The sequence below is a fragment of the Peromyscus leucopus genome, chromosome 4 (assembly GCF_004664715.2).
Source record: "Peromyscus leucopus breed LL Stock chromosome 4, UCI_PerLeu_2.1, whole genome shotgun sequence".
NCBI lineage: Eukaryota > Metazoa > Chordata > Mammalia > Rodentia > Cricetidae > Peromyscus > Peromyscus leucopus.
In genome coordinates, this window is record NC_051066.1 from 146,844,446 (window position 1) to 146,860,494 (window position 16,049).

Consider the following 16,049-nt stretch of genomic DNA (forward strand, 5'->3'; position numbering starts at 1 on the left):
ATCAATGGCTCTAAAGCGCAGGCGATGTACGGTGAAGCAGCCAGACTTGACCTCGAACTTCAGTCTTCACAGACTGCCATGAAAAGACAGGGCCTGGTGATGGCCTGTACTTGGCGAGACAACACTCTAAGAACACACATCCATGTAGGAGCTCATGTAGATTCTCTGAGAATCCCAGAATCTTACAGTGTCAGCAGTAAAGGCTCTGTGGAGATCTTCAGCACCAGTGACTTCCCAAACTCAGTGGAGCTTTGGAATCAACAGGGAAGCTCCTTGCCTGCATGTCACAGGTCCAGCTCATACATACAGGATCAGGGTCACTAGTAGTTGAACTCAAGACTATGACTTTTCCTAAAGGGCCCTAACAGCTCCCTGCAACTGGCATGCTTGTAGAAACTTGGAACCCACAATTTTAAAACACCTGGGACAAGCCAACACTCCTGAAAATCTGTTCTGAGGCATGCACACCCAGTATGGCCTATGTCCTGATGAGGCCAGAGTACAGCTCCTTGCCCAAAGATGGAGACACATGAGTTCAAGAGCAGAGTGAACAGGAGATGCCCTGGTTTGGAGAGCACATTCCACCTTCCTGGTCTCTGTAGAATCCTTTCTGCATTCCTTGTCTCATTGGTCATGGGAGGAAGGCAGAGGTTGTGTTTTTCAGAGCTCAGACCAGTAAAGGCAGAGGGGACACACACAGAGCTGACTTGCCAAGGCCGCTGACCTGACTATGAGCAGCCTTCCCAGGGTGCAGATGCTAGGCTTCACCCCTTCTCTCTTCCAGGTAGCCCTGCTCAGAGCCCACGCCGGTGAGCACCTGCTGCTCGGAGCCACCAAGAGATCCATGGTGTTCAAGGACGTGCTGCTCCTAGGTGAGGAGGCTGCTGGTCCCAGACGGAGCTTGGGGGGTGGAACCCAGCTTGGTACACCCTCAAAGGAAGAGTATCTCCATTGTAACACATAGGGACCAGGTTGTCAGATCAGAAACATCCCAAACCAGATATACTGTTGCAAGCCAGTAATCCCAGCTACCTTGGAAGCTGAGGCAGGAAGTTTACAAGGTCAAGACATGCCTGGGTGGATTATATGGAGGGTTCAGTCAGCCTGAGAAATATAACATGACCCTATCTTCAACTAAAATAAAAAATAATTTTTTAAAAAAAATCTAGCAACTATCAGCTGAGGGTGCACTAGCAATACCTTGAGATGACAAGATGGCTCAGGTGGGAAGAGCACCTGTTGCCAAGACTGAGAACCTGAGTTCCGGCTTAGGGACCCACGTGGTGGAAAGAGCAAACCAGCTCCTGAGATTGTGCACTGACCGCCACATGCACACCGAGACACACAGACTGCTCCCCCCAAAAATAAATAAATAAATAAATAAATAAATAAATAAATAAATAAATAAATAAGATGCAATTTCAGAAAACCTTTAAGGGAGCCTGGAGGTGTAACTCTGTGGTAGACACATGTGGCCACCCCCAGCACCAGAGTAAAATTTTAAAAAATGTAACGCAGCCCTGTTTCTAAGCTTGACCAAAGCACAGGTTCCAGAACCCAGCTCCCGGGTGGTTCCCCGCCTCAGATGTAGGGAATACAGGTACAGGAGAGGGCTTCTCCTGGCCTTCATGCTAGGGAGCAATCCGTTGTCCCTGAAATTTCCAGTACATTTCAAAGTTCTTTCTGGGGTTGAAACAAAAGGTGGCTAGGAATTGTACAGCCTGCCCCCCCGCAACCAGCCCATGTCACCCGGGCCTTTGGGACATACTTATTATTGGGAATGCGTGTGTAATGTGTTCCATATGTCAAGGACTATGCTAACTGCCAGACAAATGTTTACGACCTTTTTCAATACAACATCCCCAAGATAGTTGTTAGATATTCCCATTTTTATAGATGAGGGAACTGAGGCACAAAAAGTCAAATATGTTACCTAACCATACCCAGCCATTCAGATGGGGTGACCCAATTCCGGAATCTGTCCCTTGGCCTAGATGCTTCAGTGCCTCCCAATGGGCCTTGGCTTTGCTTCATCTTGAGTCATGCAGGTAAAAGGAGTTTGGGGGAACATGAAAGGCCTCTGAAAAAACTAATACCTAGCTCACCCAAAACTTCAGGTATTCATCTTCTTCCATTGGCCTCAGATTTCTGATTTGTAAAATGGGCGTGGTGATCCCAGTAGCTCCTCCCAGGAGCACCAGGCACACTCTTAACTGTCAATCACAACCAGGGGTGAAAGAGGTCAACCAAGGCGACAGCCCCATCTTCTCCCCTCCAACCCATCCAGGCAATGACTACATTGTTCCTCGGCACTGCCCAGAGCTGGCAGAGATGAGCCGTGTGTCCGTTCGCATCCTCGATGAGCTGGTCCTGCCCTTCCAGGAGCTGCAGATTGATGACAATGAGTATGCCTGCCTCAAAGCCATCATCTTCTTCGACCCAGGTACCACTCACACCTCCTAACGTGTCCTTCACATCCCCAGACCTGCTGTCACATTCCTGATAGGCTCCCAACCTCTTGCATTGTCGTGACAACCAGAAGAAGTCATTTTCATCAACCCCATTGAGTAGATGAGGCAGACTAGAGTTCCCAGGGAGGAAGGACTTTGCAGGGCACAGACTGCAAAGGCCTGGGTTTTATTTTTTCCAACTCATCTTCCTTCTTGTCCTGTCAGCTTCAGGCAACACCATCTTCCCTTCTCTTGTTAGAATGAGGATGCTGCGTCCTCTCCCTTCAGGCTCTCTCTGTCCTCTCCCTGCTGATGGTGCTGACTCTTGTCCCTGAGTTTGCACAGTCTGTCTGTAGTCAAACCTTTGTGCAAAGCCTGCTTTTGTTTCTCATTATCCGAGACTTCTCTCTTACCTGCCCCAGTGTAGACCTGCTGGGAGCTAGGCGCTGGGTGCTGTCCTTGGTGCTGGTCCCTGATTTCACAAAGATGACCTCTAGCAATAAAGGCAGCCAAGAGAAAAATGACTACCTTTTATTGAGGGCTCCTGGGTGCACAGTTTTAAACATTTCATCCAGATTATATACAACATAATACCTGTGAAATAGGACCATCTTCACCTCATTTCAAATAAGGAGAAGATGGAAGTGTAGAGAGACTGATTGACTCAAGCAAGGTCACAGAACTAGGAACTTGCAGAGCAGATTTTTTTTTTTTTTTTTTTTTTGAGACAGGGTTTCTCTGTGTAGCTTTGGAGCCTTTCCTGGAACTCACTCTGTAGTCCAGACTGGCCTCGAACTCACAGAGATCCACCTGCCTCTGCCTACTGAGTGCTGGGATTGCAGAGCAGATTTGAACTCCAGGCTGTTAATTTATATATGTCTTTCCAATTCACAGTCTTGCTTTCTGCACGCAACTCCCCATTTCCCAGAGGGCAAGAGTCTATCTAGTTCCAGTCCTGTGGTGCAAAGCTCAGGGCTGGGCAGGGTAGTCATTGCTCAGTGACAGATGTAATATTACTGGCCCCAAGGAAGAGTCAGCAGCTTAGCTGAGGGCAGGGGACCTAGTCCAGGCTGGTACAGAACAGGCATTCCATGAAAGATGATTGGCTGAATAAAAAAAAAAAAAGTGCAAAGTGTGGGTGGGGTCTCTTCCTGTCGGAGGAGTTGAAGCCTCGGCTGAGTCCCCAGGTGACAGATGGCAGCAGGCAAGAGAGGGGACAATATCTTGATGTGGCAAGTGCAGGGTCTAGATGGCGGAACCTTATCTATGGTCCAGGAGCCCCAAGTTCATGTCAAGGTTCTGCCGGCAACTGGTTGCATGAGCTGGCCAAGTCTTCCTTATTTCCCCTTGCCTGAGACAAGGAGAGACTGGGGCTCCCGATAGCAGAGCATTCACCTGGTGTGTGTAAGACCCTGGGTCTGACCCCTAGCACAGCGTAAGAAAGTTTAAAAGAGAAGGGAGTTTATAACGTGCTGCACCAAGCTTCGTATCTTTTCCTGCCTTGACTAAGAAGTCACTATTTGTTCTAGAATAAGCTATCTTTTGAGGACCCTAAATTCTTGTCCCAGCACTGGTTAAGATTCTCTGTGTTCATGGGGCTGGAGAGATGGCTCATCGATTAAGAGCACTGACTGCTCTTCCAGAGGACCTGCGTTCAATTCCCAGCACCCACATGGCAGCTCACAACTGTCTGTAACTCCAGTGCCAGGGGATCTGACACCTTACATAGATATAGATGTAAGCAATGCACATAAATTAAAAATTAATAAATCATTAATAATAAATTAATTAATTAAAAAAAGACTCCCTGTGTTCCGAGGTCAATAAGCTGCTCAATTGGGGCCTACAAATTAGGGGATTTGATCCTTGCTGACCACCTCTCCCATTGCAGACGCCAAGGGCCTGAGCGACCCGGGCAAGATCAAGCGGCTGCGGTCTCAGGTCCAGGTGAGCCTGGAGGACTACATCAACGACCGCCAGTATGACTCTCGGGGCCGCTTTGGCGAACTGCTGCTGCTGTTGCCGACCCTGCAGAGCATCACCTGGCAGATGATCGAACAGATCCAGTTCATCAAGCTCTTTGGCATGGCCAAGATCGACAACCTGCTGCAGGAGATGCTGCTTGGAGGTCTGTAGCACTGGGGTGGGTGGGGGGAGGGGGGAGGGTCGCCTCTGTAGATCTGTAGTGCTGTCTCTTGGGAGACAGGCTTCTTGTGAACCTGAGCTAGCCTCTAGACTCCACTGCTTCCTCCGTGGGAGCCTTGGATATCTGCCTTGTCTGTTGGACCTCGGTTTCTCATCCGGAAAGAAAAATGGAGATAAGGTCAGAGGTCCATTTGTTCAGACCCTGAGGGTCTAGCTGAGTCAGTTAGTCACTGTTGTAAGGAAGGGAGAATGCCATGGAAATAGACAATAACCAAATGAATAGCAAAAAAATAAAAATAAAAATAGGTCATGGGAGGGCCTTGGAATGAGTCAACCAAGAGATGCCTCCCTGAAGTGATGTCTAATCTAAGACTGATGGGTGAAAATTACTGGATTTTAAAATCTTGGAAAATATTCCAAGCAGAAGTCATTTATTCCAGGCTCTGAGGTAAGATTCATGTGTGAGATGGAATAGTTGGAAGAGATGAAGGTGGAAATTAGCTAGAAACCAAGTCATAAACAGGGCTTGATGAGCCAGGATCAAAAATTGAGGTTTTAGACCAGGCAGTGGTGGTCCGCGCCTTTAATCCCAGGACTTGAAAGGCAGAGTCAGGCTGATCTCTGAGTTCTGAGTTCCAGGACAGCCAGGGATATATAGAGAAATCTTGACTTGAAAAAAAAAATGAGTTTTATATAGGAGCAAATCTGTGTAATTCCAGGAACAGGGAGGCTTGTGAGGAAGCCTGGGAAATACAAGGAGACTTTGGAAGGAAAGAATGAGGAAAAGGAAGGAAGGAGAGGAGGGAAGGAGGAAAGAAGGAAGAAAGGAAGGGGAAGGAAGAGAATGGGGAAGGAAGAAGAAAGAAAGGGAAGGAGGGAAGATAGGAAGGAAAAGGCGGGGATTGTATTTTATTCTCTCTGCAACTTTTGTAAAGAGACTGAAAATTATGCTAAAACTTTAAACGAGCCAATCTGACTTCCGGTCAGTAGTGAATTACAGGGGGGCAGTGGAAGCACCCAGGAATGTTACTCTTTCCTACCATCTGAGCCGATGGCGGCTTGGACTGTGGGAGTGGAGCAGGCAGAAGAGGACTGACTCTCTGGATGCAGCAGATGCTGAAGCAGGGGAGTGACAGACAAGAAAAAGTAAAGGGTCGGGTCTGCATGTTTGCTCTGAGTGACCGAAACAGTGGTGGAGGAATTTACTGACAAGGAAGATGGGGAGGACTTGAGCCTGGGTCTAGGGCAGTGAGCAGAGGACCCAGAAGACCCACTCTGGACTTGACACAGGAGGTGGGCGGGATATCCAAACTGGGCTATCAAGACCATTCAGCACGTAAGTCAATGGCTCAGGAATGGAGGAAAGATGGCCTCGGGCTTTCTAGCATTAGGATTTGGGAGATGATGTGTCACAGAAGGCTTTAGAAAAGATCAGCCGGGGGATGGGAGAAAAACGGGAAAATGTAGAATCCAAGAAAAGATATGTTTTCAGGAGGACAGGGTTACAATGGTGCAAACAAGGTGAGGGGGGAGGAAAGGAGAGGGGTAAGAGAAAGGAAGAAAATGGAGGGGAGGGTTGGGGAAGGGATGGAAGTTAGAAATCGATGAAGGACTAGGAGAGAGGGAGGAGAGTGGAAGCAAGCAGGGTCTCGGTCCTCTTGTTGAGAGCAGCATCAGAGGATTTGGAGCGTGGAAACCAGGCTGGGAGGGTATCACAGAGTAAGCGATGGGGAAATGGGAAAGCGATGAAGCAGAGACGCAGTGGACAAAGCTCTGATAATGTTCCCCGTGAAGGATAGCTGGGCCAGAGCTGAGGTTGCCTGAGAGATAGATGGTGACTTTAACCACAGACCATGACCACCCCTTGGAGAAAAGTGGGCATCAGTTCTAGCCCCTCAACCGGACTGAAGGACTTTTTCTGGAGTGCGTGACAACCTCAGCACGAGAAGTAGAACTGGGGGCTTGGGAAGTAATGCAGTAGCATGGAGATCCCGAGATGGGAGCCAGGGCTCTCTGCTGCGGCACTGTTGGTGTTTGGAGAGGCGCAGTTCTTCTCTGAGTACAGATGTTCTGCGTCTGGTTTACCTGCATGTCTGGTCTCTGTCTGTGAGATATGAGTAGAATTTCCCCAGGAATCACAATGAAAAATATCTCCAGAAATTGTCAAGGGGCCAACGCCCACCCCAGATCAGCTGTCAGGTGGGAACTCACCTCACAGGAACTCATTCTCACAGTGACCCTGGGAACTGGCAGTTGTAATGGCTCAGGTGTCATACCACTGCCGCCAGGAGCAGGAGTTATGGTCTGTTTGTCAGACACATTTGGGTGAGATGATTTCTCTGGATACCGAGAACGGATGATGATGGCGTCCATTCTCTCCGACTAGCAGGAGGATGAAATTATGTAAAGAGTTGAAAGTGCTGTAAGCCGGTATCCAGCACAGGACAGGTGCTCAGCAATTAGTGCTCATTTTACTATGCGACCAAAGAGACTACTCATCGCATTTAAAGTGCCCAGTTTCTTTCGAATCATCAAGCCCACAGACACGCCTGGTGATTTCTACATTACTAACCCAGGAATAAGCACCCAAGAGACACTCCGTTGGTCTTGATGCTGCACTGGGGGGGGGGGGGAATGGCGTGGCAAGGCTGTGGTTCTTTTCCAAGACTTCCAGTCCTGACTGATGTCCTCGTTTCTATCTACAGGGTCTGCCAGTGATGCACCCCATGCCCACCACCCCCTGCACCCTCACCTGATGCAGGAACACATGGGCACCAACGTCATAGTTGCCAACACGATGCCCTCTCACCTCAGCAATGGACAGATGTGTGAGTGGCCCCGACCCAGGGGGCAGGCAGGTGGGCAGCCTGAGGTCTACCCTGCAAGGGGTAAGGAGAGGGTCTAAGAAAGGAGGCAGGAGAAGATTGTGTCTAGAGAGTGGAACCAGGGGCATAGTTCTGTGTGTTTCAGAGTAGGGAATTGGAGGGGAGGGGTTGTTGTTATTTAAAGCTGTGTATTCAGTAAGGTGTATTCAGCAAGGTGACTGACACTGTCTCCTGACTGCGGCAATCCACTAGGTGAAGGGGCCATCGAGGACACTTGTTGGCTGAGAATTCCATTAGATGAAGTCGTCCATTAGGTGCAAGTTCATTGAAATAGGGCTGGCCAGATGGATGACGCCATCCTTTGGGCAGTTGAAAGAGGCTGGCAGTTAAGTAGGACTGCCCACTGGGCTAGGCCATCATCTGAGGGGACGTCTCCAGTGGCTGTGTTGCTCTTTGGGCCAAGCTCTTCAAAGAACAGGATCGCCAGTGAGATGAGATGGCCACTGGGATGAAAGGGATGTCATTGAATTTGGCTTTGGGAAAGTTGTCTACTAAATGAAAGCAGCCGAGCTGGTGAAAGTCACTCACCCAACTGTGATGGGAATGAAGCCTTTTCATTTGTACCATTCTTCTCCTAAATACTGAAGAAATGCCAGTTTGGGCCCAGTTAACCCAGGGCCTCAATCACTGCTCTTTCTTCCAAGTCAGAATATTTTTATCACACACCGTATTGCCTTTGGGAACTATCACACCTGGGCCCTGGTCTGGGTAAAGCAGCCTGAGTCTCCATATTGAATGATGGACAGATGGATGGGAAGACCTCACAGAATGTAGATTCTAGGGTCTGGGACTCCTAGAAGTTTGAGCCATAGCAGCCTTAGAGATTAGATCCATCATCTAATTTATATCATTGTCTCAGCAGCTGGAAGAGCTTCCCCGGGGCTCTCCAGTTGTTCCCACGAAGACTGGAATTTTGAGCAACTTCTTTTCCTTTCTCTTTTTAGCCACCCCTGAGACTCCACAGCCATCTCCGCCAAGTGGCTCAGGATCTGAACCCTACAAGCTCCTGCCAGGGGCCATTGCCACCATCGTCAAGCCTCCCTCTGCCATTCCCCAGCCAACTATCACCAAGCAAGAAGTCATCTAGCAAGCCGCTGGGGCTCAGGGGTTCTGCTGGCTCTCACGCCCTCAGAGAGCACCTGGGTGTCACTTAGTCACAGCAAGGAAGACGTGACAAGAGGGCCAGTTGCGGAGCATCCACGGAAAGGGTGCAGGGCCCAAAACCATGGGCTGAGTGTCACATGCATTGCGGCCCCTGACCCCACACCCTAGAGGGCAGGAGACCGCCGCTGGAAAGTTTTCCAGTGCCCGGACTACTTTTCCTAACTGAAGCCCCTGCTTCATCTCCATCCGTACCTTCCCTCCACTTCTTCACCCCTGAAGGCTGACTGTCTGCAGGTGCTGCAGGACCTTGCTGATGCACAACTCCCTTCTCCTCCCTGCTGGGGCATCTTCCTTCCCGGTGCTGGTCAGGGGGCCTGGATGCAAAGCTCCTGAGGCTGAGTCAGCTTGCAGGGTGCTGTTCCTCTCTTCTGCTGTGCCAACCTCAGGGGACCCTTTCTCCCACTCTCCATTGTTACCATCCTCAGCCATCCTGACTTCTCCAAAGCCACCTCTCCGGAGGCTGAGGAAAATGTGGCCACCATTTCCCCCATTCATTCCGAGAACCTTCTAGAAGCACTGACCTGGGTAAGGCAGAGGATAGGAGTCACCATCCCTCCTCCTCTGCCAACACCACCATGACCCTTCCCTCTAGCAGCAGGCTATACCTTTGGAGCGATGAGTCCTGTGACTTCCTACGGCAGAGAGTCATCCAAGGGTGAAAGTTACAACAGAAGGTGGAGAGAGGTTGGGCGCCATGGAGACGGCATCTAGAAAGAGGCAAACTCTGCCTCTGTCTGTTGTCAGGGAAGGTGGGCTTCTGGCTAGCACAGCAGGCGACACAGACCAGTTTACGGGAGGAGAGCCTAACAAAGGCCCAGAGGTAAGAAACAGAGTTTGGGAGGGAGACTGAAGAAATCAGTTTCCATGGAGTTGAGACAGGGCACGTGCTGGGGACCGTGGAACCTTGAATGTTAAACTCCAGTCAGGAGTAGCCTGTGGGGTGGGCTGTCAGAAGATGAATACAGCATCCTACAGAAGAAGCAGGACTGTTGGGAGGGTGCAAGGAGGTCAGACTAGAGCCTGGGACAGAGACAAGGGGATGGATCAGAGCTGTCCCAAAGGCCTGTCAAGCTCTTCCATACTTTCAGATGATGCCATATGCATTTGACATCCACCATCTCAGAATCTTTGGAAGATGAAATTAGAGGATCTTAACTGCCTCATAGGAAGCTCTTGTCTTCCCTGTGATGGAATTCAGAGATTTCCTCATCCTTTGCCACTGCCAAACTCAGAGGCTTGCTCTTTCCAGAACTGGCCAGCTGGAGGGTGTTCTAAAGTCCCACTGAAGTCAAGAATGCTGTTTGCTGAGAAGTAGTGAAGTGAATTCTTGTCCTCTTTTTCCTCTACTGTCCCTAACTGTGGGTGAGGAGCAGCAAGGGCGTGTTTCCCAGAAGAGGGACCAATCTAGTCTGGCAGTCTACCGCTGAGATGGTCTGGGTGAGGGGCAGGAGAGGGATAAGAAAGCCTGGGGTCAGGATTGCCTGAGGAGCTGCATTCGAGGTACTGCTAATCCCCAGCAGTCAGTGCTTAGCCCCTGCCTGACTCTGGATGTCACTAAGGAGCCCCTACAAAGTGCCACTGACCAATGGAAATAAAAGGAATGTTTCCAAGGCTGGAGGTGTGATAAGTGGGAGGAATGAACTATGAGACCAAGTACCACCTTCCATCAAGGCTGATCCTTCTGAGTGGATGGAGCTAGCACCCCAGTGTCCAGAAATTCCAGCTTTAGTGATAGGTTCTCTGTGAAAGAGGTATGGAGGGATACTGGGACCACCTGCTTAAAAAAACCACCTACAGTCTAAGACAGTCAAGATGGGTTGTCCTTAACCCCTCAAGCCAAGTCCTAGGTCTCAGGACAGACTTTTCCATTCTCAGAGCACTTCCTTGGCCACCATCACTCCAGTGCCCCCAGAGACTCCAGGCTGATTGCTCAGACTGTTCTGCATGAGGCGGGACACCTGGACTCCTTCTGGACATTGTCTTTCCCATTCTTTGCCCCTCCATCCCCAGTGATGTTCATGAAAGGAGTAGGTATTGTTGGTCTTCAGTGGTAGCAGTCTTCTGGGGCAGGGGTCAGGCGTTGTCCCAATCCATCCTTTCTGAAGGAGAAATCCATTCCACATTAGTAACTATTACGATATGGGAAACATAAAATAAAGAAAAGTTTACTCCTCTGATTATAAGCTGAGGACACTATGTTGGAGTTTTTTCTTCTGAGTTTTGGTCCTAATATATAATATGATGAACTAAGTATGAAGCTGGTGGAAGACAAGGGTGGATGCTACAGTTTTCCCCAGAGACCACCCTCCTTTCTTCAGGGAATTCTCAGAAACTTCCAGGATTCAGGAGACTTTCCTGAGAATGGGCACAAGACAAGGGAGAATTAGAAGTGGATGCCCTCAATTTCTTGTGATAACCACACCATCCGCCTTTGCTAGAACTCTCTGTGACCTACCCTGCTAAATACAAATCATGACCTTCACACCAAGCATTCATAAAGTATGCTGCGCGCCCCCCCAACATTGGACTAGTCTACACCTTCCTGTGGGTGTACAAATATCATGGGGTCCCACACTGATCTCCAAATCCCACAATTACTGCCCAAGGGGTCAAAAAAGGAAAAAACCCTCAAAACAGCTCTTACTCCTGTGTTTTAGCATAAGTTTATCCAACAAAATAAATGGTACATATGTTTTCTAAGTCCTGTACTGGTGTCTTTTTCCCTTAGTGTTAGAATAAGGATAGCCTGGGATATTCACAGTGAATAAGAAGTCTTCCTTTTCAGTCTTCCTGTCAAGAGGTTTCTCTCTCATCATATAGGTAGTGAAACTGAGGCTAACTCTGTGTGTGTGTGTGTGTGTGTGTGTGTGTGTGTGTGTGTGTGTGTGTGTGTGCGCGCGCGCATGCGCATTCACATTTATATGTGGAAGGTTGCATGCATATGTATATATGCGCTGATGCCCAGGAAGGGCAGAGAATTACTTCATGTGTTGTTTCAAGGACATCATCCACCTTGTTTCTGGAGACAAGGTCTTTCACTGACATGGAGTTCATTGATTAGGCTAGACTAGTGGCCAGCAAACCCTGAGGATCTGCTTGTCTTCATCACTTGCATTTAAAGCTTTGCCAGGGGCTAGGGAGATGGCTCATTGGTGAAGAGCACTGACTGTTCACCCAGAGGACCAGGGTTCAATTCCCAGCACCCACCTGACAGCTCACAACAGTCTATAGCTCCAGTTCCAGGAAATCCAACTCCCTCTTCTGGCCTCCAAAGGCATGAGACACAAATGTGGTGCACAGACAGACATGCATGGAAAATACCCACATACATTAAACAAATAATTTTTTTTTTTTTTGGTTTTTCGAGACAGGGTTTCTCTGTGTAGCTTTGCGCCTTTCCTGGAACTCACTTGGTAGCCCAGGCTAGCCTCAAACTCACAGAGATCCGCCTGCCTCTGCCTCCCGAGTGCTGGGATTAAAGGCGTGCGCCACCACGGCCCGGCACAAATAAATACTTTTAAAGGATGTGATTCCACTCCCAGCTTTTATACATGGGTTTTGGGGATTGAACTTGGGTCCTCATGTGTTGCTTGGATTCTAAGGCTCCCTCAGGGAAGGGGGTGAGAAGGCACAGCATCAATGATTCAGACAGTGGGAGTCCTTTGAAAGCAAATAACGACCTCATTTATTCAATAACAGGGAAGGCCTTATATACCCTCCTCCCAGCACCCAGTCTGTGTGGTTGTCCCTAATTGGCTGGACATGATCAGGAACTCCAACATCACATCGACTATTGCTAGGTCCTCAGGCAGACTCAGCATGATCAGGAACTCTGACAGTGACCAGGAACTCTTCATAGTGACTGTTGCTAGGCCTTCAGGCAGACTCCAGGTTGGCTCTTAAGGAGTATGTTATGTGCATGCCTTGGCTCCTGGTCTGAGCCAATTTCCTCAACCTTATGGGTCTGTCCTACTACATATCCACCCTTTTATTTTATTACATGGGCAGTCAGCGGGAGTCGGGAGTTCTTTGCTCCGGCCATGTTGACCCTGCCTCAGGGGGGCTCAGCAACTGGACTATGCCTGTCTTAGGTTGGCTTGCCAAACAAGCTCTTACCTGTCTTTGACTACCAGCCCTGGAAGAGCATCCATCCCTGGAGAGTCACCCTGGGTGGGGAGTGTCAGGCAGTAGCCTTTTGAATTTCAGAAAGCCAGGCATGCATAACCTCCTGTGGAGGGCTATGAGTTGGATGTATAAGAGCCATTAACACCTATAGAGTTGCCTTAGTGGCCGCCTGTTGTTGTTGGATGTGCTGTAGGAGAAACTTAAAAAGGAGAAAGATCAAAAGCACCATCTGCCAATCAAAACATAAGTGAAATCCAGGAGGGATCAAACAGCCTCTTTATATCATGCCAAACCTTTTCAAAAAATAAAGAGTCAAAGGCCATAACCTGTGTTCTTGTCTGATTTAATTGGAAAATTTCCTGTGTTAGCTGTAATGGATAGTATAGAAACTTAGCTGACCATGGCTCTTAATATATTTAGCTAGCTCCCAGCCTGCTAAACTAATGTTCCTCATCTCAAAAGGCATCATACAAAATGAGGAAATGCAAGGCTCCACAAGTCTTCAGACTTTAGAGGGGCAATGAGAGCATATACATTACCCATCCTGGGTGATTTTCTCCTTGGTAGAAGCAGACTGATCTATGGCCAAATGCACATCTCTTGCTGGGACCCATATTGGTGTAGTGACACTCTGAGGAAAAATACAAGCATACCCTCTTCCACAGGTTAGCAGGGGGGCTGGTGACTGCCATTGGAGGGAGATAGGATCTCTCCATCTCACCAGGGGCAGAAACATGTTCCTTGGCCGAGACTCCCAGTACTTGTAGGCCCCTTGTCATCAAAACTGAGAAAGTTCATATGGAAAAGGACCTTTGTTAAGGACAGATGAGGATCTCTCCTAGCCTCTGGCAAGATAGTCCTTGTCAACACCTCCTTAAGAGCTCTGTTGGTCCTCTCAACAATAGCTTGTCCCTGTGGATTGTAGGGGATGGCAGTGGTATGGAATATTTTCCAGGACCCCAGAAAGTCGTTAAAATGTTGAGAGGCAGAAGCAGGGCCATTGTCAGTCTTAAGTGCCCAAGGTAGCCCCATAACTACCATGGCTGACTTAAGGGCCTTGACAACATTGATAACCTTCTCCCCAGAAAGGGCAAGGACATAAACAAAGTAGGAACAGGTATCTATTCTCACACGAACATATTTAAGATTGCCAAAGGAAGAATGATGCGTGACATCCATCTGCCAGATGGTGTTAGGCAACAAGCCCCTGGGATTAACCCCTGCACATTGAAGTGGTCCTAAGGAGGCAAGAGGAGCACAAGTGACACATGCCCGGGACAAATGTTCACATTGGGAAAACAGTAATTCTGGAAGAAGTCTATGTAAATTCTGTGGAGGCAGATGAAACTGCTGGTAAAGAGCCCTGGCTTGCTCTAGAAGATCCATACTGACTGTTAATATGATGGTGTCTGTGACCTTGTTTCCTTGAATCAATATTCCATGTAATTTGGAATGAGATCTAATATGTGACAGGTACCAAGACTCGGTCCTCTGATTTAGGACATCTTGTATGAGCAACATGGTGTTGGCAATGGGGGTCAGTGAGTCTTTGACTCAAGAAAAGGCCAGCACACAAACTGTCTGTACAGTGTATTAGCTGTCAGAAAAAAAATATTAACAGGCTTAATTTGGCACTCTATTAGAACTTTGAGGAGGGCCAATAGTTCACCCAATTGAACAGAACCAGGATTAGGGATAACATGTGTAACATCTTTGGAGCCAGGATGCTGGATAAGAACACCATATCTGTTTTTATTGGAATCTGAAAAAGCCAGAGTGGCATGAGGGATGGGAATGGAGGAGGGGTCTACATGAGGCTGTATCTGTCTGTATTGCAAGTGTGGGGGGTTCTGCTAAGATCTTCAATAGTTCCTGTGAATTCTGCAACCATTTCCTGGAATGAGATAGAATCTGCCCAGAGGGACTGGTTATTCTTTAAAGAAAAGGGGAAAACAAGCTTATGTGGCTCTCATCCATATGATCTCCATGCCAGCATTTGTGCCTTAAGGCCAAGTTGGAAGAACTGGTCAAACTTAGAGGTGATCTTGTGCAGGTCAGAATGTGCTTGATGTATCTGTAGAAGGGGCCCAGATTGCCATAACACTCCCAAGAATCCCTGGGGTGTCCAGAGGACCATTGCCAATAAAGGTCTTTGGAGATCATGGTGTTGCAGGCTGGAGGTGGCTAGAATGCCCAAAATCTTTTGTAGCAACTCTTTAGCTTCTCAGGTAAGCATAACCTTAGTGGAAGAACAAGTGAAGCCCTCCAACAATGAAAATAGGTGTCTCATCTCTTGGTCAGGGATGGGTAAGAAAGGTTTAAGCCAATTAACTGTGCCACACAATTGTTGTAATTCTGATAGTGAGTACAATTCCTTCATTTCCAATTTAAAGGAAAGGGGGCAGATCTGCTTAGCAATGGAAAATCCTAAAAAGGCAAAAGGGGTTACCATTTGGACCTTATCTGGAGCTACCATCAGATGTAATAATGCAAGATCTTCTAATACTCCCTTGGCAGTCTTTTGCAGAAAGGCTGCATCTGGGTGTGCCAAGAGGAGATCATCCATATAATTGATCAAAAGAACACCCCTGGGGACACTGACCAAAGCTTGATAAACTTAGAACTGGCAAATGGTAGGGCTCTTCTTCATTCCTTGGGGCAAAACAGTCCATTGATCTCTCTTAGCTGGTTTATGCATATTAGGTTCCCACACAATAAAGGCAAAATGATCTCAATCCTGTGGTGCCAGGGGAATTTGAAAAAAAGCAGTCCTTAATATCTAAAACTAATACATAATAAGATGGAGGAATCATGCTAGGGTGGGGGAGGCCTGGCTGTGTAGACCCTGTCTTTTCCATTAGACCATTAACTACACAAAGATCCTGCCGGAGGCAGTAGCATCCTGATTTCTTGGGGATAACAAATATGGGGGTATTATGTTTACTTGTGGATGGTTCAATGTGCCCTATCTTTAACTGTTCTGCAACTAATCCCTTTAGGATTGACAGCTTGTGTTCAATTATAGGCCACTGTTCCACCCATACTTCTTGATCCAAGAGCCATGTCAATGGAATGGGGCTAGGAGGATCGATGGTGGTGGATCTTATGGGGACAGTGGACCTTAGAATTGGGGGTGCAGATTTCATTCAGTGTCACAGACCACAAGACCCGCCTTTTCATGAACCTTGATGTCATCAAAAAAAGCCCTGTCATCTGTAGTTAGGACAACACCCATATCCTCCAAAATATCTCTGCCCCACAGGTTCCTAGGTACATTGGA

General features: G+C 48.2%; 1 protein-coding gene across 3 annotated transcripts; it reads left to right on the top strand.

Annotated features, from left to right (window-relative positions):
- Positions 1–37: 37 nt before the first annotated feature.
- Hnf4a (hepatocyte nuclear factor 4 alpha) lies at positions 38–11,344 on the top strand. Of its 3 annotated transcripts, none has more exons than XM_037205522.1 (5): positions 38–872; positions 2,288–2,443; positions 4,342–4,578; positions 7,301–7,483; positions 8,425–11,344. In XM_037205522.1, the coding sequence occupies exons 1-5, from the start codon at positions 731–733 to the stop codon at positions 8,565–8,567; spliced, it is 861 nt and encodes a 286-aa protein (XP_037061417.1). In that variant the 5' UTR covers positions 38–730; the 3' UTR covers positions 8,568–11,344. The 3 variants fall into 3 exon arrangements, with proteins under 3 accessions (XP_037061417.1, XP_037061418.1, XP_037061419.1); XM_037205523.1 differs by having other exon boundaries at positions 41–872; positions 7,301–7,453; XM_037205524.1 differs by having other exon boundaries at positions 42–872; positions 7,301–7,423.
- Positions 11,345–16,049: the final 4,705 nt, after the last annotated feature.